We start from the raw sequence: 20,109 nt of genomic DNA, 5'->3' as shown, positions 1-20,109 counted from the left end.
CCCCGATAGCTGGCAGGGCTGCCATCCAGCCCTCGAGGCCCGGGAGAGCTGCCTTGCGGGAACACAGAGGAGAAGCCCACGAGGGGTCACGGCGTCTGCTTCCAGATTTCAAGTGTGAAGCTTTCAAAGGACTAGAGCTTGGCTCCAAAACCGATGCAGACCTGACCTGCAACAGCACTGCCCACTCGCCCAGCATAGGAGCTGCTGGAAGCTTCTGGCCTTTGCTCAGGCTGGTGTCCAGGGAGAGACTGTACAGTCAGGAGCCCAAAGGTGTCCTGAGTGACCGGGTCTAGCCCCCAAACTGGCCCTGATCTGCACGTCCCGGTGGGAGGTCCGGGGTCTCCCAGCTGCCCCTGACTTCCGCTCGGATGCCCCTGCCCGCGGCAGGCACCAGGGCACCACTGTCGATCAGCCCAAGGCCTTTCCTTCTACAAGCCTTTCATTCAGATGTTCTTTCTTTTCTGGGGTGGGGAAGGGAGCTAGCGCAGGTCTTTAAGGCAACGAGACACGAGCACGTGGGTTAGTTTCACGCAAGTCACTACATCTACGGTAACAGAGAAACGGCAAAGCCCAAGCGCGTGTGTCCAGGCCACCGTCCAGAGGGTGAGGCCGAGCCCGGAACACTGCCGGGGGTTCTCAGAACCTCTCCGTTCTCGAGACGTGCCGGAACCTGGCGACAGGATCTGGTCCCTCTGAGGCACATCGTGCTACGGGTGGCATTAGGGGAGAAAAGACGCCCCCCCCCTCCGCCAACACACGTTTCTTTAAAAAATAATCATCTTGGTGGCGTCGACGCGACCTAAGATTAAGTTAAAACAAAAATAATAAAGGGACTTCCCTGGCGGTCCAGTGGTTAAGACTCGGTGCTCCCAATGGAGGGGGCACAGGTTCGATCCCTGCTCGGGGAACTAAGATCCTACGCGCCGCGCGGTGCGGCCAAAAAAAATAAAATAAAGTTAAAAAAAAGTACAAATACACAAAGGTGAGAAGGGAGAAGGCCTGATTCGGCAGGAAGCCCCGCGGCCTCCTCGGTCCAACATTCCCGCCTGCACGCTCGAGAGGTATCCACAGACATCCGTCTTCTGGGACTAAATTCGTACCAGGGTTCACAGTGGCCCGGCCGCCACCCCGGGGGAGGGACGGTGGGGGCCCCCAGCTGAGCTGCCTGGATGATGGAACCGGAGTCGCTTTCTAAGGGGTGGGTGGTTTAAAACAATCTCTGCGTTTTCCTTCCGGCAGCTTCTCAGATCTTGTCGCTTACGTCTCCTGGGGAACCACATGCATGAGCTTCTGGCAAAGGACCGTCGTGGAAACTGCCAGGAGAAGAGCGGAGTTACTTGGGGATCCTCTGGTCCCGGGCCTGGGGGGTCAGGGCAGCGAGGGATGTGGGCTCACCCCGCCCCGTCCTGACGCGTCCTGAGGTTGTAGGAGAAGCCAGAAAGCCAGACATTTACGTGGAACCTCCCAATTTGCGTGTGTGTGCGCGCACGTGCGCACCTCGGGCCTGCAGGCCTCCTGAGGGTTACGTTACTCAGGGAGGTGAGGCCAAGGATCCCGGCAACAGGCGGGTGCCGGCTCCACCCCTCATCCCGGTTCAGACCCCAGGGCCATCGAGAGACGTAACTAGATGGCGGCCCCCCTGCTGGAGGCCTGTGACACCACACCTGGGCCACCGCCTGGCAGACCTCCAGGACCGGCAGCCAGCACGCCCACCGCGGTCCTCAGAGGGGCTGGAACAGGCGGGTGTGCTGGCGCCCAGGTGAACCCATCACCCACAGAGCCTCCACGAGCATCACTCGGGGGAGATTTCAGAACAGAGGGGCCCTGCTCTAGGCCCTTGGTGTGTTCCGACAGCTCTTCAACAGGGACTACAGTCCGGGCTGGAGGCAAAGCCCCAGCAACATGATGGGCAGCGTCCTGGGCCCCGGGCAGGTGCCCATGAGAATTCTGGGACGGCTACCTTGGGGATTTTGAAGCCCATGCAGGAGCCGGTCACACTAACAGTGGTCTCGGCACAGGGTCCTGAACCAGGCTTGTAAATGAGCCCTGTGGCCACAGTGCAGACCCTGTTTTCTCCTCCTCAGCCGGCTGGGTTTAAGCTGGCGGCAGACGGGGATTTCGTTACTTGGCAAGAGCGGCCTGGTTTTCTGGAATCCCTTGTTCTGAGATTAGCTGGTGCGCAGCTGAGCGCCTTACCCTGAAACACGTAGGCCAGGTCGCCACCCGACACGCCCAGCTCGGTCTGCTCGGCCAGGGCCTCACGCGTCCCGACCCCGACCCCCCGCGGACCCCCGGCCGTGGGCACTGCCTGCCGCGTCGCTCCCGGCCAGGCGGGCGGGGCAGACCCCAGGGCGGGTGGAGGAGGCGTGGCCGGGGGGGAGGTACTCACAGATGCTCTGCAGCAGCCACTTGGGCTTGTTTTTCCACCAGACCCCGAGGAAGTAGATGGGCAGGCCGCTGAGGATGATGGCGAAGCCGATGCCGCACTCCACGGGCGTCTTCCAGAAGGAGACGGCGATCAGGAACAAGCAGGCCAGGGTGAAGGACGCCGGGAGAGCCAGGTGGACCTGCGGAGGGGACGCAGCTGACACGGGGAGCGGGGCCTCCCCGCCTGTCCTGGCCAGCCCTGGGAGCACGGCGCCCTCCCTGTGCCCCCGCCACAGCCGGCCTCGCCCTTGGGCCCCCCCAGCCCCTCCCATGGACCCCCCCGGACAGCCCTGCGCCCAGCTGATCCTTCCGGATCCAAAAGGGCCCGGCCTCCCAGGCTGCCACACTCGCCGCGCAGCGTCTCTAGGGTTTACTAGGGCCTGAGGTTCCCCTGGGTCGTGCTGGCCTCTTGAGAACCTTGTTCTCCGTGTACCCACCTCAGCACCCAGCACTGGGCAGTAATTACCCAAAGCCCAGCTGGTGCTGGCGGGTGAGCTGGACCAACCAGGCTTCCCAGGTGGGGGAAGGTGGGCCCCCCTGGTTCCCACATCGCAGGGCGGGCCCCCGGCCCCGCCCCTCACCACTGTCCCGTGGTGTTGGGCAATGCCTCTGGGAAGGCCGTGGCCACCCGCTAATAGGCAAGGGGCGCCCACCTTCCCAGAGAGTCCTTGCGGATGGACTGGACCACAGGCTGCGTGGCTGCCTGGCAGACAGCCCCGCCCACACAGGGCCCGGAAGAGGAGCCACAGAGGCACCCACAGCACGGCCAGGGCCCCAGGGACACTTGTCCCCTGTCTGCACCCACCGTGCCTCCTGCCAGGCGGCCTGTCCACACCCGGAACCCGCCCTCTGTCTACACCTTGGCAAGAGACCCTGGGGTGAGCGAGGGTCCCATCAGGTCGGCCCTCATGCCTGCTCCACCCCCAGCTCCACAAGGACAGGCCTGCTCCCCACAAGCAGGGAGCAAGGTGGTCCAGGGCACTGAGGTCGCTGGGTCCCCTGGCGGAACCTGTCCAAGACAGGAAGTCCGGTCCTGGCTGGCATCGCAGGACTGCTCCGTGGGCGAGGGGCCCTTGGACAGGTGCCAGCTGCTGGTCACACGCCACCAGGACCGGATGAAGGGCAGGAGCTGCCGGTCGGCAGCCGCCACGCCACGGGCTCTGCCCTCTCACTCCGCCATGACTGTCGGGGGCATAGCTGACGTGCTCACCAGGCCTCCCCAGCAGGGGTGTGACCCCCTTTTTGCAGAAACAAGGTCGCCCTTGGGCAGCTGTGCCCAGTACTGAGTTTATGAGGACACAGAGAGCCGACCTCAGGCTGGGGGCACGGTGGGCAGCCTGGTCCCGAAAAGCCCCCATTCACTCAGGGGCAAAGTCAGAGGACGCGCCCCTCCCCAGACAAGGTGGGGCCCGTCCCCTCCGCCCACGTGCAGTCTGCTCACGGCCACCCCGGCCGCCCGGGGCCGCAAGCTGTTTACTCCTGCTCCTCTCCTTTCGCTAGAAGATAAGCTCTAGGAGGATTAGGTGCTGGGGGTGGGGGGTGACTATCGTGTGCTTTGACGAACCCCAGCACCTAGAATCAAACAGTCATCAGGAGAACTCAAGGCTTCTCACCAGGGCCCTTGGAGAAGGGTGCCCTGAGCTCCGGTGTGCAGAGGGGACGGAGGCCCGCAGAGCGACGCTGGCTGCCCGGGCACACGTGGGGACCGCGTGGACGCTCACCTTGATGGGCCGCTCCAGATCTGGCTTCTGGTAGCGGAGCCAGATCATCCCGATGATGGCCAGGGCCACACAGAGCCAGTTGAAGAAGCTGAAGAAGTTGATGACGGAGAAGATGTCTTTGGAGAAGGCGTACAGCAGGGTCATGACGCACTGCAAGCACGGGGACGGGCCGTGAGCCGCTGCCGCCGCCAGGACACACCTGGCGGGCGGGCTGACCGCACGCACCCACTCCCGTCTTAAAGGAAGATGTGGTCTGTGGGACACGCAGGCCCTCACGGCAGAGGAAAGCGCTGACGGGGAAGGGGCCGAGGCGCCTGGATTTCAAGCGCTGGCGGGGAAGGGGCCGAGGCGCCTGGATTTCAAGGAGGGGTCACAGGCCACGCGCTGCCCCGCGGGGGGGGGTTTGCCTTCACACGCCTCCAGGTTGTTTCTACTTCTTGTTTCTCTCTCTCTTTTTTTTAATAACCGCCATGCATTAATTTTGGAACGAGAAACAAAAAACCATCCAGCGCCCTGTGGGGTTCGGGGGAGCGCGTGGCGAAGAGCCTGACGTGGAGACACACCTCGCGCTACAGCCCGTCTCACCTGCACCTTGGCCTCCGGCCCGCAGCCCGGTGACACTAGGCGGAGCCGGGACGGCGTGGCCGCTCCCCAGACTCCCTCTGCAGAGCCCCCAACAATCCCCGAGGGACACGCCCACCCTCCACCTCGCCCCGCCAGTGACCCCCGCCCCATGGAGGGCGGGGACTCACCGTGAACACGAGCGAGGGCACGGGCGTCAGCAGCTGCGGGTGGATCATGGAGAGGACGGAGGGCAGGTGGCCCTCCCTGGCTCCCACGAAGAACAGCCTGAGGACAGAGGGGAAGGCGGTCGGCCTCGGCCGAGGGACCCAGGCAGGTGGGGAGCGGAGGGGGCCTGTGCTGAGGACCGGGCTCCCTGCCGTGGGCCTTGGTGTCCCCCACGGAGCCAGCTGGCAAGGGGCCCTGTCACCTCCAGCCCCCCACAGGGTTCACGTGAACCCACGAGAGAGCCTGGACGGACACAGCAGTTGTGTCACCTCTGGGCAGGAACGTGCGTTATTTCTGTGTCACTTGAATGTTTTGACAGCTATGTTATTACTCAAAGTAACAAAAACTAGAGCTCTCCGAGAGCACGCGAGAAAGCCACGCGTAGCAGCTCCCCACGCGCAGCCCCGCCCGCTCCACCGCTCTGCCGCCGGAGCCTGCGTGACCGAGGGCGGCGGCCCTGGCGGGGCTCACCTGGAAGACGTGAAGAGGGACCCGTTGACGGAGCCAAAGCAGGACAGACCCACGAAGACGGGGATGATCCAGGACATGACGCCCAGGTGGTAGTTCCCAAAGTCCTAGACGGACGCTGAGCGTGAGCCCTGCCCCGCGACGCCCCGACTGCCCCACCTGGCCGTCCGCAGGCGCCTCACCGCCCCCCACCCCCGGGCTGGCCCACACACAATCCCCTCCCCGGGGGCTCAGTATTCATTCGGAAGGTGGGACAGGCCTCTGAGGTGGGGCTGGAGGTCCGTAATGGACTCAGCCCCTCGGCTCTAAGAGCAACCATCACTGGAACCACCACAGACGTGCCAACTTAAAGCTGTGCAGGGTGGTCTGGGCACCAGCGCTGCTGAAGCTCCCTGGGGTCCCCACGTACAGCCAGCGCCCTGCACCCGCTGGCAGGCTTGGTAAAGCACCAGCTCAACCCCTCTGAGTAGGAGCACACTTTGCAGACGAGGGGCCCGGCCTGCTTCTCATCGTGGGCTCGGAGGGCCGCGGCTGGCTCTTAGCGGCAGGTGGCATCTTACCACGGCCACAGCCTCCGACGTGAGCATCTGCTCAGGGGACAGCGTGGTGAAGTAGGCCAGGTTCGTCAGCACGTACACCAGGGTGACGATGGGGAGGGAGATGATGATGGCCAGGGGCAGGTTTCTGCAAGGACCGGGCGGGCACATCACCAAAATGAAGCCCACGACAGGGCCGGGCCTGTCCCTCGCTGCAGGGGAAGCGGCACGTGACCAGCAAGTGGCTGGAAGGTGGCGCTTGGGGCAGGGCAGCTGTGCAAACCTGGGCCAGCGACTCAACCCTGCCGGCCTCCACGCCCCCATGTGTGAAATGGGCTTCCTGCCCATTCTGAGGACGAACCTTCTTCTAGATCACACGGCCCCCATGATCCTGACCCCAGGGGCCCTCCCGGAAGGCCATGCACTGCTTTTGTCGGGGGCTGGGCTGAGCCCAAGGATGGGCTCTTGGACAGAACCAGGCTTCTTCCTTCTCTCAGGTGAAAATGATAAAAACACGCGTCTCTGTTCGCATACATACCTGTAGGGATTAATCATCTCCTCTGTGACAAAATTCAAGTAATTCCTAGAATTTAGAGAGCAGACTTTTATTATACGTTCCTCCCTCAGTCATCGGGAAGAAAGAATGCAGGTTCCACGGGGAGTCCGACCTGGCTGCCCTGGGCCGGTGGAGAGGGGACGCCCACACCCCCAGGACGCTCCCTCCCTCCTGGTGAGCAGCTGGGGCCATGCGGGCGCCTCCTGAGATGGCGATGCTCCTGCCCCTCCCCAGCGCCATCCCCCCTGGGAAGCAGCACCGTCCCTGAGGTGTCAGCAGAGGTTTATCTCGGGGCCCCGTTCTCGGGGGCAGGACACGAGCCGAGAACAGCACTGCTATATGAGGGCCCCTCTGTGCTTCCTCGGGAAGCGTGGGGTTTCCTGCCCCCGCCCCGTAGAACTGCCCGTGGATGGCCGAGAGGTGTGGATTTCTGGACACTCTGGGGTCTGGCACGTGTGCCCCAGGGCCCGGATGTTCTAGAACCTACCATCCCCCGTAGGCAAAGAGGCCGCTGTACAGCGCCAGCACGATGTTCCCCACGTCCACTTTGGTGCCTTCAAACGAGGACTTGGGGTCCAGATTGGACATGTTACCTGGCAGGGGCCAAACAGACAGATAGGGATTCTGCGTTAGAAATCGTGGCACGGAGGCCAAGCCACAAGTTCCGAAATGTTCCTGGATCAAAATACAGTAATAGACAAAAATGCAACAGATTAAATGCACCTGTGAGCCCCCAAACTCCCAGGGGCCGGGGCAGGCAGGCAGGGTGAGCGCGGTTCTGCTAGGTCTGAGGCCCCTGTCCCCGCCCACTAGAGATGGGGAGGGCAGCTCTGCAGATCCCCGGCCGGGCGGACACCCAGCGCCCATCTGTGCCTGTGGGACAGGATGCCTGGGACGGGCGGGCACCGGGGTGGGTCTGCCTTGCCTGGGCTCCAGGGCGCTGGGCGCCTCAGAGGACGCTCCCTGCAGATCTCAAGATGCGGCCCAGTCAGGGCACCTGGGCTGCGTCTCCACTCTCCCCCTCAGTGTTGGGAGCCCAGAGCTGCTAAGCGTAAGCCAGGCTTCTCGTCTGGGCACACGAGCTCCCGAAGACGACCTGGACCCGCCCTGGGACGTGGCTGTACCCGAGGGGCTGCAGCTGGTGAGGGACGGTGGGTTCAGCTCTGTTCCCTAACCCAGATGGACGTACTGGGCTCTTGGACACAGGGGGTCGGCTTCTCTGCTGACCATTTCCACCCTGAATGGCCCCAGGCGTCCTGGGCTTGTGGCCGTATCGCTCCAACCTCTGCCCCGCCTTCACCGGCACCTCTGCTGTGGCCCCCCTTGTGACCCGAAAGGACACCTGTCATTGGACTTAGGGCCCCCCTAACCCAGGACGATCTCAGCTCCATCCTTTCCTTAATTACACCTATAGAGACCCTTTTCCTGAGTAAGGCCACATCCACCGATTCCGTTGGACATGTTTTGGGGGCCACCACTCAACCCAGTATGGTAGACGTGAAACGTGGGGGCCTTAGAAGGGTCCCTGGCTACTAGGACAGTGTCTGGCCCTTTCTGAGGCTGTTACACCATCTGTGAAATGGCCCCATAACACCCAGGCCCAGAAAGACTCGCTCCATAAGGAGGGACCAGCCTGCCAGCCAGGTGCCGACAGACACGGGCAGGGGCGCGGCCACACTCCACGGGGTTTTCGTTCCTGGCTCCCCGGCTCTGGGTGCGGCCGTGACACAGGCCCCACGGCTCTGGATATGAGGGTCTGTGCCCCGTGCTGCTGAGAAGCACATGGTCCAGGACCCGAGGGACCAGGCTGAGACGTGACCCTGGGGCTGCTACATGGGTCACTGCCGCCCGTGGCTGGAGGATCTGCAGGTCCCTCGGGGGACGGGGGGATGGAGGACGCCATGCCTTCCACAAGGGCGATGGCCTTGGTCACCCCAGGAACACAACACGGTGACGGTATGAGGAGGTCAAAAAGTGGACCCGTGGCAGGGAGGCTCCCATAAAACGCCGTCATTCTACCCAGTCAAAGCCTGAACTTCAAGGCAGCACTCATTTCCTCTGGCAAACGCCGCGGGGGGAGGGGAGGGACCCCAAGTTCCCTTCTGGGTCCAGATGCCCTGGATGCCTGGACTCTGCCCTGCAGGTGTGCTCAGGCGTGAGCTGGGAGAAGGACTCAGGACGCAGGAGGTCCCTTCCGCTCCCCAGATGAGGCCACGGTCTCGTGATGAGAAAAGGCTCCCGGGAGGCTGGCAGCTCACCCAGCCCGCCACCCACACGTGACCTGTGTTACAGGCCCGGGTCCTGAGACCGCCTGGTCACAGGGGGGTCAGCAGGCGGGTGGGCAGGGGCAGTGCACAGAGCCGGCTCAGGACAGGGCACCCCAGCACAGCACCCAGGGCCCGGCTGCTCCCCATGGAATGTTCTGGAATGTGCCTTCCTTTACAGCTGTGAGGAGGGGGGGGGCATCTGTCCCACAAGTTGGGGAAGCTGAGGCTCAGGCCACCTGCCCACGGACCTGGGTCTGGCATCCTGAGCAGGCAGCCGCTCCCAGACGCTGCAGCTGCTCCCGCGACCTCAGGTCTCCAGAAGACCCTGCACCCCTACAGGGTGCTGCTGCCGGTCAGGGTCTTGCAACTACTTCTGGAACATTGAAGGCCTTTCACAGCAAGGGCTCCTTACAAGTAAGGCACTTGAGATTTTCTCCTCAATCTGCACCATTTCCCCATCAGGACATACTTCGATCTCCTGCTTGTGCTTCAAGGGGAACTGCTTTTCACACACGCTGGAAGATAGATCTTGGTGCAGCCATTAAAACTGGCTCCCAGGACTTCCCTGGTGGTGCAGTGGTTAAGAATCTGCCTGCCAGTGCAGGGGACACGGGTTCGAGCCCTGGTTCGGGAAGATCCCAGAAGCCGCGGAGCAACTAAGCCCGTGCACCACAACTACTGAAGCCTGCACGCCTAGAGCCCATGCTCCACAACAAGAGAAGCCACCGCGATGAGAAACCTGTGCACCTCAACAAAGAGTAGCCCCCCGCTTGCCACAACTAAAAGAAAGCCCGCGTGCAACAACTAGGACCCAATGCAGCCAAAGATAAATAAATAAATAAATTTATTAAAAAAACCTGGCTCCCACCTCGAGCACGATCCTGAATTAGTGACACTGTACACACGTGTGTGCATGTGCGTGCACCATGGATACACGCACGTGCACGTGTGGGCTAGAGACACGGCTATGCAGGAGGACGGCCTGTGCTCTTGCTGAGAATAAAATTCAAGGCTTGAAATACAGGCTGGGGTTACAGAACCGTTTTCAGCCCCGAGGCCTGGGAAGCCTCTGTTTTCATCAAGGGGCGCTGTGCTAACGGCTTGCAGTCCTGACGTAAACGCGTCATCGCCCTGAGACGGTGGATGGAATTCCTGCTGCAGAACGGTTATCTCCTGGATTTAGAGTGACTTTGCAGCCTCTGAAACCCCAAGAAAATACTAGCTGCTCTGGCCCAAACGCAGACTGAAGACTCTCACGGGCTCCACTGGGGGCCTCGGTAGGACAGGTGTGGCCGGGCCGTCCTGCTGGGAGCTCTCTTGGTTATCCGGGGCCTCATTCCCTGTCTACAAAGCACCCGAATGCCCTGGAGGAAAGTGGGCATCCAGGTGCACAGAGGCCAGCACACCCCCTGCTTCTCCCCTGGCACGGTGGTGCAGGGGGCAGGGGGTTGAGGGGGAGCTCCGCCAGGAATGTGGCTGCTTTGGGCTCCCATCTGCCACTGCAAGTCCCTCTGTGCTGCCCCCTCCCTGTCACCTCCCTCCTGCCGACAGCCAGCGCCCGATTGGGTGCACACGTGGGCCCCCTCGGCAGAACTCCTGGGTCTGTCCAGCCTCCGTCTGAGCTGGAGGGCCGCCTGGATCAGACCCGCAGCCGGGCTGGGCACCCGACCAAACACTGGCCGAGCTCTGCCCTCCTCTCCACAGGCGCCTTGGAATGGGCGCCAGGCCTGCTGGCTCTGCAAGGCACTTGGCCCCGGGACCCCCAGGACAGGCACGGCTCGGGGGCGCCCGCCCGGGGACAGTGGCTCCGCCTGCCCGCGCCGCCCGGGCATCCTGTTGGGGCTGGAGCCCTCACAGCAGGGGGGCTTGCAGAGGTCTGGAGAGCTGGGGGGCGTGCGCGGCACCTGCCTGGTAGTCTCCAGAGCAGTAGAAGAAGCAAGGGAGGCAGCCACACCCCATGGAATGATGTGTGTCCGCAGTCGCTCGGTGCCTGGCGGCCACCGCAGAGGACACACAAGAAAACCCCCTGGGAGGGCAGATCAGGGCAGATCCCAGACCCCGCACGGTGGTCTCAGCCGCCACCGGCCCCAGCAACCAGGGGACCTGCGGTGATGGGAGACACTTGGGATTGTCACGGCTGGGGGCGTCATCCAGTGGGTGGAGTGTGGGTGACGCGAATACCCGGCAACACACGAGACGGCCAACACAGCAGACAGTGCCGGGCGGGATCCCGCTATAGACGGTGCTGGCAGGTGCACGGCTCATGTGCTCGGCCGTCCCCGCCCCGGACCCCAAACCGGGATGCCATCCTTGTTAAAAACACAGAGCTCCAGATGCCGGCCAGACACGGGATGGAGGACCTCGTTAACACCCCACCCCCGCCCATGACCGCCGAGCTCCCCACTCCAGCTCTGTCCTCATGGGGCCCCCAGGCCTACAGAAGGCAGGCAGGCAGAAAAGTCATCACGATGGACAGATGGGGGAGCGCTGGCCCTCCCGCAGGGGCTGGGGGTGTGGGTCCCCTGGGCCACCCCGTCTCTGGGGCTTCCCGGCAGGCCTCAAAGCCGCCTCTAACTTGCTCACCCAGAAGGTGATGCCACCTGGGGTGGGTCCCGCCCCCAGGCTCACCCGCGGTGCGGGCAGGCCCCAAGGCCGCTTCATAGGGTCTGCCCATCTCGGAGGGCCGCGGGAAGGTGAAGGCTAGCGCAGAGCCACATCCTGGCTTCTCTGGCAGCCTCGGGAACCAGGGCGGCTGGGGTGCGGGTGTTCACAAGGCCCCAGGAGCCGATTTCAGGGAAAGCAGCCCAGCCCCCTGCGTCATGCAGGCAGAGCCATGGCAACCCTCGACCCGGGGGCGCAGGGCACCCCACTCTCAGGTGCTGTGCGCGTGGGGACGGGACCAGGAGCCCCGGGGGGTGTGCCAGCCCCTCTGAATCAGAGGACAAGGGCTCCTCATGGCGTCTGCGTCCCCCCAAGGTCCTGCCGGGCTTACGTCACACTCACCAAGGCTTGGCCTGGGCCCGGGCATGGGAACCCACAGTCTCTCAATGCCCAGCCTGGAGATGGCAGCTGGGGGCAAGCTGGAAAAATGCCAGAGCCTCAGGGTGACCAGGCCGCGCCCTGCCCAGTGCTCTCCCTCCTGCCTCTGCCCACGGGCACTCCTCCCAGGACGCTGACGCTGACTGTGAGAAAGTCATTCCCCGAACCAGGGTGGGCGGGTGTCCACTGTGCAGGAACCTTCCACCTGGTCCCTCCTGAACCCTCTGGGGTTCCACATAATGGTCGTGTATGTGGTGGAGCACACTGCACAGGGTACCCCCAAAGTTCATGTCCCCCTGGAACCTCAGAAGGTGACCTGCTCGAAAAGGATCTTTGCAGATGTAATCAACGCAAGGATCTCAAGGTTGAGACCGCGGACGAGGGTGGGCCGTAATTCCCCGAAAGCGTCCTTATAAGACACAGAAACACGGGGGCCACGTGAGGACAGAGGCAGAGTGATGCAACCACGAGCCCGGGAACCACTGGAGCTGGAAGAGGCAAGGACGCTCCTCCCTCCAGGTTCCAGAGGGAGCGCGGCCTGGTTTTGGACTGCCAGCCCCAAGACTGTGAGGGGGTAATTGCTGTCGTTTTAAGGCCCTGGTCTGTGTCCTGCGCTGCGGCTGCCCCACAACACTCCCTGTTTCCACTGTGCCTTCACAGGCATGGTCAGGACATGCCACAGCCGTGGCCTTGGATCCCGCCTCACCATCACGGGCCAAGCGAGCAGGTGCTTGGCCGTGGGACTGAGCCCCATCTGAGAGTCAGCTCTGTAGGACCCCTGCCCTTAGCAGGTCTCCTGCTCCACCCAGAGACCAGGCACCCTTGGGAGGCTGCATCCCACAGCTGGCTTGCCGCGGGTCCCTCTTTCCCATCTCCACACCCTGGGCTGAGCGCACGGTGTCTGGTGCCTATTCTCCGCTCTGCCTCGGGGGTGGTGGTGACGGTGCCCATTCACCGTGGCCAGCGTCTGTCTCCGGTGTCATCCGTCTTTTAAACTCCTGGAGGAGCTGCCCCGGGGCCTCAAGATCAGCTTCAAGCCTCAAAGGACCCTCTCTGCACTGCACAGGCTGCAGAGACCCCTGGGCACAAAGTGTGCCCAGCACAGGGCTGTGTGGCTGCCGCCCCCGTCCTGCTGCGGCCCCGTCCGAGCAGCTGACCACCCAGGGCACGGGTGAGCAAGGTCGGCAGGGAGAGAGCCAACTTCCAGGCCTTTGGTCTCATCCCCGAGGGCAGCACAAGCAAAGCATGTGACTTCCCACCTGTGATGACTCTGGACTCGGAATCTGCCCAGAGCCACGCAGGCCGACGGAAAGGTCTCCACTAAAAACAATCAGAGCACCCGGAGGGCTGCCCTGGCGGCGCAGCGGTTGACAGTCCGCCTGCCGATGCAGGGCACGTGGGTTCCCCGGTCCGGGAAGATCCCACATGCCGCGGAGCGGCTGGGCCCGTGAGCCATGGCCGCTGAGCCTGCGCGTCCGGAGCCTGTGCTCCGCAACGGGAGAGGCCGCAACAGTGAGAGGCCCGTGTACCGCGAAAAAAAAAAAAAAAAAGAAAAAAGAGCACCCAGAGGAAAGAGACACCCGCATCCAAGCCCTCCCGCGGTGGCCGAGGGGTGCCCATGTCTGCCGCGCGACCTGCTGCTCTGGGCACTGGGTGAGGAGCAGACTGGCCCACCCTCCCCCTTGGCCCCGCCCCTGTCTCCTGGGGCACAGGTGACCGTGGGGAGAACTGAACCCCAGCCAAGGCCTGGGGCCGCTGTGGCCACTTCACACATGAGGACACCAAGGCTCTAGCAAGCGAAGGGCCCTGCTGAGACCCAGACCCTCCCAGGACGAGGGTCTCCTCCCTGCCCCCCCAGTGCTCTGGCCACCTGGCTGGGCTGCCGAGGGCCTTCCCCACCAGCTCCGGACACCACCCTGGGACAGGACGCAGGGCGGACCGTCCCTCGAGGGAGCTCTCGTCCCCGCACACAGTGCCCATCGTCGCAGGCCTTGTGGGGTCATGACTGGACCCCGACCCTGCTACAAGCCGGGCAGGGTTGCGCCACCACCGCTCTGTGCCCTGGGGGCCCACTAACCTAAGAACTAAAACGCACACTGTCAAGTGACTCCCAGCCTCGTCCCAGCCCTGGGGGCACGCTGGCCTTCACAGCTCCACCGGGGCCTCCCCACTGCCAGGATCCCCTTCGGCCCAGGTGGACTCCTGCCACGCCTGCCCCAGGTCACTCCATGGCAGTGCCCAGACACACATGGTCAGCACAGGGGCCAGGAGCCTCCACGCCCAGGCCTCCCGGACACGGGCGCCTACGTCTCAGCGCCAGGTGACCTCACAGGAACTGCCATGGAGGCCAGGGCCCGGGGCCGGGCCTGTCGGTTCCCCCTCCCGTGAGTTCCCCCAGGGGGCACCCTTAACCTGCAGGGTGACACCAGCTGCTCCAACTGCTCCAGGAGACGCCGGGGGCCCGCCCACCGGAGGACACAGCCGAGCAAAACCACAACGGTCCCATTGTGTGTCCTCCAGGAGGGGCCGGGGCTCAAGGGACGAGCCTTCCCCACTCCCACCCTCCAGTCTCGGAATGGCCTGGCCTCGGGCCGTGGGCCTGCTGGGTGTTGTAGGTAAAGGGCCGACAGAGAGAAGTCAAAGCGGGCACGAAGTGCCCCTCTGCCCACCGCTGTCACTCAGCCCTGGTCCTCGGGGCACCCCCTCCACACCACGCGCCGGGCCTGCTTCTCTCTGTGGCCGCCCCTGGCCAAGCCTCTGCCACCCACACTTCATGGCCACTGGGCTCTGAAACGCCAGCCTGATTTCAGTGCCCCCCTGCTGAAAAGGCTGGGGTGCAGGGATCCAGAGCCCTCGCGTGGTGCCAGGCCCTGCATGCGTGCCTCCCCCGGCCTCCGGGCCACCTGAGCCCCTCCCGGGCCCTGCAGAGCCAGCCCCGGTCACACCAACTCTGAGCCTTCATCCAGCCGTCCCTCTGGCCCTCAGAAGGGCCTTCCTGATCGGGGCCGAGCCCTGCCTGCCCGTCTGCGAGTCTCCTGTGCACATGTCTGATGTCCGCACACCAGACACAGCGCGAGCCCTGGACGGCAGGGCCGAGTCCTCAACTGGGTCTCAGCACAGAGCCACACCCGGGGCCTCAGAAAGTTCTGGTGAAGGAGGACAGGAAGGCGGGCAGGACTGCCCACGAGTCTCACTGGCGACGAGGACGAGGCCTGGAACAGAGGCCTGGAACCTGGACCTGCCGGGCTCCACGCCCCAGCCCCTTCTGCAGCCCCCAGGCCCCTCTGGGCACCAGGCAGGCCAGGCGGGCACTGGTAAAGGGCAGAGACGGCACGTGGGCAGGTCTGCGAGATGGGGGTCATGTCCTCCAGATGCACCATGGCTCGCGGCCAATCTGGGCACCGTGAGGCTGAGCCCCTGCCCGAGGGGTCCTGGCCCTTCCGCCAACATTCAGCATGGGATCCTTGGGGCAGCCGCCCAAGGGGTAAGTCAGGCGACTCTCGTGGGGAAAGGGTTGTTTTCACAAAGTGTCCTCTGCAAGGGAGGGCATCCATCTGGGAGGGAAACCAGCGGACAGGAATTTTGCAGACACTGCACTGCCTCCCAGGTTCAGAAAGGAATGGCTTCGGGGGGGGACGTTTTCGATGGCAGTAGGATTATAAACACGTTATGTATTCAAGCTGAACAAAGGCGCTTTGCTCTCCCTGCTGAAATTTGTTTTTACAAAACTCCGGCCCCCCTACATTCTTCATCAGCCTGTATCTAATCACACCAGCCAAGCAAAACCTGCACCAGCAAGTCCTCTTCCAATGACACTGACGGGCTCCCCAGCCAGACCGTCTGGTGGGCGCAGGATGGATTTTTCCTCCTACCCACTGGTTTCCACCCATAAGCTCTCAGTGGCAGGGAGTCCCTCAGCTCCCTTTGTGCTCCCGTCAGCACTCCTGGTACCTGGAACCCAGCCCGGCCGGGGTCCTCCAGACAAAGTCTTGTCTTCAGGAAGATGCTGGCACCTGAGCTCCCAGGAAGCCAGGGGACACAGAGGCTGGTCTCCCCGCTCCCCGACACACGGGGCCACGGGGGTGGGGGTGGTGCTGCTCTGTGTCGTCACGGTGACCACAGATCTGTGGCAGCCACGCCCAAGGCTAGCGTGGGCCTGCCATCCAGCCATCCTGGAGAAGCCAGTACCTCCGTTCACCAAGAGACACCCTCGAGAATGTTCCCGACAGCACCCCTCTCAGTAGCCAGAAACGGGGAGACTCCACCTGCCCGCAGCATAAACTTTGCGGCACATCCACGAGAACGCGGCCCAGCGGGAAGACACGCCGCCACCAAACGCCACTGCATCGGCGCCCATCACGGAGGGGTCGGCATGGCGGGCAGCCATCCACAGGGCACGGGGGCCCTGCTGGGGGCTGGGGGCACGTTCCCGTGTGGAAGGTCCAGCGGCTCCGGCAACAGCGCCTCTCGGCCGTGCTGCTGATGCAGGAGGCGCGTCGCCAAGCTCTCCCCACGAACCACCGCCCACCCCGGTCACCACCAGGCCCACCCTGTGTGGGCAGGACAGCGGCCTCTGCGTGGCGGACCTGTTTCTCCTGCTGCTCTGGGACGGACGACCCGCCAGGTGACGTGCAGCCCGCCTAACTCAGTGTCAGTGCTTCTCCCGGGAGCGCGTGACGCGCCGACTCCAGTGACACCCGTTAGCTAAGGCGGTGGATTTGGGGCCGGGCGCTCAGAGACGGGGACCCCTCCCCCTCCCCCCACACGCCCCCAGGCTCAGCAGGGCCTCCCGGGACAGCTGGGAGAGCCCAGGGGCTGCACTCACCCTTCCCGATCTGGATGAAGCCGAGTAGGATGATCAAGGCCAGCGCCAGGAGTTTGGCCGCGGCGAAGGCGTCCTGGACGCGGGTGGCGGCCTTCACGCTGTAACAGTTGACGGCCGTGAGCAGTACTGTGGAGACAGGGGCAGCGAGTGAGTCCCGCGGAAACGCGGGCAGAGGGGCCGGCGGGGAGAACCCCAGCCCTGAGGTCACAGGCTGAGAGACAGCCGTGAGCCCAGGTGCCCCCCAGGCTGCCAAAAAGGCCTTTTTGTCCTAATGAATGAATTTCAACACGTCACCGCCACCTGAGTCCCTCCTGCAGGAGCCCTCGAGGAGAGCGCTGGGCTCAGAGCAGGCTGAACGCCCACACTGCCATCTCGGGGGGGTGGTGCTCAGTCACCTTTCTGCTCCCACCTGACATTTCAGCACAAGTGTCAGGCTCTCCCACAGGCACCCAAACTTCTCAAGGTGGGAACCCTCTCTTCAGAGGGTCCTCGTAGGATCCCACAGGGGCACAAGGGGTGCGGCATCAGCCTGACAAGTCCGGGGGGGGGGGCGGTCCACGGGGGCTGAAGGAGATGCACAGCCCAGGCTCCCAGTGGTGAGAATAGCAAACGAGCACGAACTCTGCGGCTGGTGTCACAGGAGATACTAAAGACCCAAACTCCATGCCAGTCACCACCACGGGGAGGGAGAGGACACACGGGGGGGCGGGCAGCTAAGCCAGGCTCCCCAAATGCGCCGACACACGCAGGCCCCGCCTGGGACCCCAGGGAGACCCTCCAAGTCCTGAGCAGAGGTGGAGGCAGCGCTCAGTGTTCAGGGACCTCGCCAGCAGCCCCTCTGCAAACTCACCACAAAACAAAACGAGATTAAAACAAAGGCAACAAACCAACACTCAACACCCGTGCCTTCCTACTCGGTGGTTCCTACCTCTCGGCCGAGTCGCACGTGGAAACACGCACGCCGCGAGGCCAGCGCTCCAGTGCCCACGCCGCTGCTGACGCCAGCTGCCCAGGGAGATGGCCGGGGCGCAAATGGGGCCTTTTATTCTCGGCAGGCTGGCGGTCGAACATTAACCAGCACAGCCTGGACCCAAGGGAAGGGCGTCTGTCCACCATGCCCCGCACACACCGGCTTTTCCCAAGGGCTGCGGTGGGTGAGAAAGTGTGGACCGGGCTTCTGCTCCAGACAGAACCAACCCCGGGCTGGCAGATGCCACGTGGCTTCCGCCCCCAGCTAAATCAATTACGTGTACTTTTACGACGTGAGGGAAAGGCCACAACGAAATAAATCCACGCTGTTTAACTAGATGAGACCTGACAGCTCAGGTGTGAGGAAAACAGGACATGGCCCCCTGAGCTCTGGTTAGGGCCGGGGGCCCGCACTGCACCCCGCCCACGCTTAGCTCTTCCAGAAATTAACTGATACCCAAATACCGCCCCCGCCCCATCACTTTCTCTCTGCTGCCCTAGGCCTGGCTGACGCGGCGGCTGACCACGACTGTTCGCTAAGCCCTCAGGAAGCTCAGGCTGAAAACTTTCAAAACCAGTTGCTTCTGGCTGCTACCCCTAAATTGAAACCCTCGGATGTTCCCAGACCAGATACGAAGGCAAAGAGCCACCTGGAGGGGCCCGCACTCGTGGGGACCCGGGCCGAGGCTGCACCTGTCAGAGGCTCGTGGCAACATGAGCTGCCTCAGGGTAGTGGCGCTTACACGAGGCTGTGAGAACGGGGGGACAGGGTATCCACGGCACAGCACTGAAGCCACCTCCGGCAGCAGGAGCTGAGCCCGGGCTCAGATGAGGGGGCCGACGTGTGCAAGGGACAAACAGGACCAGTGGCCTCCGCCGTGTGGCTCTGGGGTGGACGCACTCTCAGTTCGGGGCCTCGGGACCAATGCAGAGACAGCTGTCCCGTATTAAGTACATCAGCACGGCCATTCCCAGCACAGAAGAGGAAACAGAGGCTCAGAGAGGACCCCTGTACACGGAGCTAGGGGCAGACCCAGATCTCTGAGACCCGTCTGATCTCCCACCGCCAGGTCGGGGGCGGGGGCGGGGGAGGAGGTTGAACAGCAGAATTACCTTCTCCTGGGCATCCAGGCTGGTGCGACCTGCCACATGGCTGGGAGCCAGGGTGAGGGGGCCTTGGAGGGCAGCCCAGGTTCCTTCCCATCACTGGCCCCAGGGAGCCTGGGCACAGTAAGGCGGGGAGGGGGCTTTTCCAGGACAGTCGCACATTATGGGGAATGTGACAGCCCTGAGGCCTTCCCTTCCGGATGCGCCAACAGGCTGACAGATTGCATCACACTCCTCCATTCATGCCAGGCAGGAAGTGGGGAGAGCCGTGGCCAAGCCACACACGGGGAGGTGGCTCTTCCCGCCGCCAGCCCTGCCCAGCTGCCCTCGCTGTTCCCGCTGCACCACTCACCTGGTTTGACTCACCCCATTTGGGGTGTGCACCCCAAGGGGAGCAGGGGCACCTCTCCCCACCTCACAGACAAGGACCTGGAGGATCCAGGAAGGGGGTGTGGCTGGCCCAGAGCCCCAGCCCCAGGGCCATCCCCCTGCAGTGGTCACTGGGGGCGGGACGGACCGAGGCCCAGGGCCCCTCCTCTACCGACCCAAGGCCCTCCCCTTCAGGAACACAGGGTGCCACCCTGCCTGTGCAGAGCGGAGCCCACCCGGCAGGTGTCCGAGCCCCTGTGGACAGAGGGTATTGTTCCTTGAGCTCAGCTCCGTGTCAGAGAGTGGACAGGCAAGGCCGGGCTGGCCGTCTGCAGTAGGGAGGGGAATGGGCTGGATCCCAGAACAAAGTGGACTTTGTAATATTCATTTCCTTTATAGAAAGAAGAACTGAGACATATGATGAAACTTTAATGTCCACTGACTTCAGCTGATGAGTAAACAAACGCTTTATTATCCTCCCCAGTGTCCTTTCTAAAAAACTCTGAAATGAAACAGAATCTGAAGTAAATCAGGGGATTCACTAGGGCCCGTGTCTCTCAGCCTTAAGGAAAGCAGTGCTGGGAGGCTCTGGGAGGCTGGATTTGCCTCTCGGCTACGCTGGTTTAGGCCCCGTCACCTGGACGAGGTGCCTGACTCTTCAGAGCCTCAGCTTCCACACCCGCAGGACGGAGGGGGGTGACAGGGACACGAGAGGCTCCGGGTGTCACACAGGGTCTGCTGCTGCCACTACCGCTACTCCCGGCAGTAACCCCATCTGCGCTGCGTGGCAGGGGGGGGACAGTCTCCCCCAGCGCACCCGCAGGCGGGCTGCTGGGTGAGGCCAGCACACTGGCGGGAGGGCACCCCGGCTGGCAGCCGGCCCCCTCGGGGTTCCCCGTGCCAGCACCCCCAGATAAGCACCCCGCAACAGCTGGGGCCGGGGAGATAGAGCCCAGCGGCCTCCGGAGAGGAGCGGCAGTGGGCTGCGTGCAGAAGGCGGGAGCAGGCGGGGCCTGGCGGCTGGTGCCGCAGGCCA

General features: G+C 63.6%; 1 protein-coding gene across 2 annotated transcripts in view; it reads right to left on the bottom strand.

Annotated features, from left to right (window-relative positions):
• Positions 1–1,186: 1,186 nt before the first annotated feature.
• Positions 1,187–20,109, bottom strand: part of SLC7A5 (solute carrier family 7 member 5) — a 30,006-nt gene continuing 11,083 nt past the window's right edge. The window contains exons 2-10 of one of the 2 annotated variants that reach the window (XM_079907154.1): positions 16,629–16,754; positions 6,985–7,090; positions 6,480–6,524; positions 5,966–6,089; positions 5,409–5,512; positions 4,901–4,997; positions 4,149–4,298; positions 2,390–2,567; positions 1,187–1,313 (exon numbers count right to left, since the gene is read on the bottom strand). In XM_079907154.1, coding sequence (XP_079763280.1) covers positions 1,258–1,313; positions 2,390–2,567; positions 4,149–4,298; positions 4,901–4,997; positions 5,409–5,512; positions 5,966–6,089; positions 6,480–6,524; positions 6,985–7,090; positions 16,629–16,754 — 986 coding nt within the window. In that variant the 3' untranslated portion in view covers positions 1,187–1,257. Of the gene's footprint in view, positions 1,417–2,389; positions 2,568–4,148; positions 4,299–4,900; positions 4,998–5,408; positions 5,513–5,965; positions 6,090–6,479; positions 6,525–6,984; positions 7,091–16,628; positions 16,755–20,109 lie in introns of both variants that reach the window. The other variant, XM_079907155.1, reaches the window with a different exon arrangement.

This window comes from Stenella coeruleoalba, assembly GCF_951394435.1.
Source record: "Stenella coeruleoalba genome assembly, chromosome: 20".
NCBI classification, from domain to species: Eukaryota; Metazoa; Chordata; class Mammalia; order Artiodactyla; family Delphinidae; genus Stenella; species Stenella coeruleoalba.
This window is presented reverse-complemented; position numbering and strand designations above follow the sequence as displayed.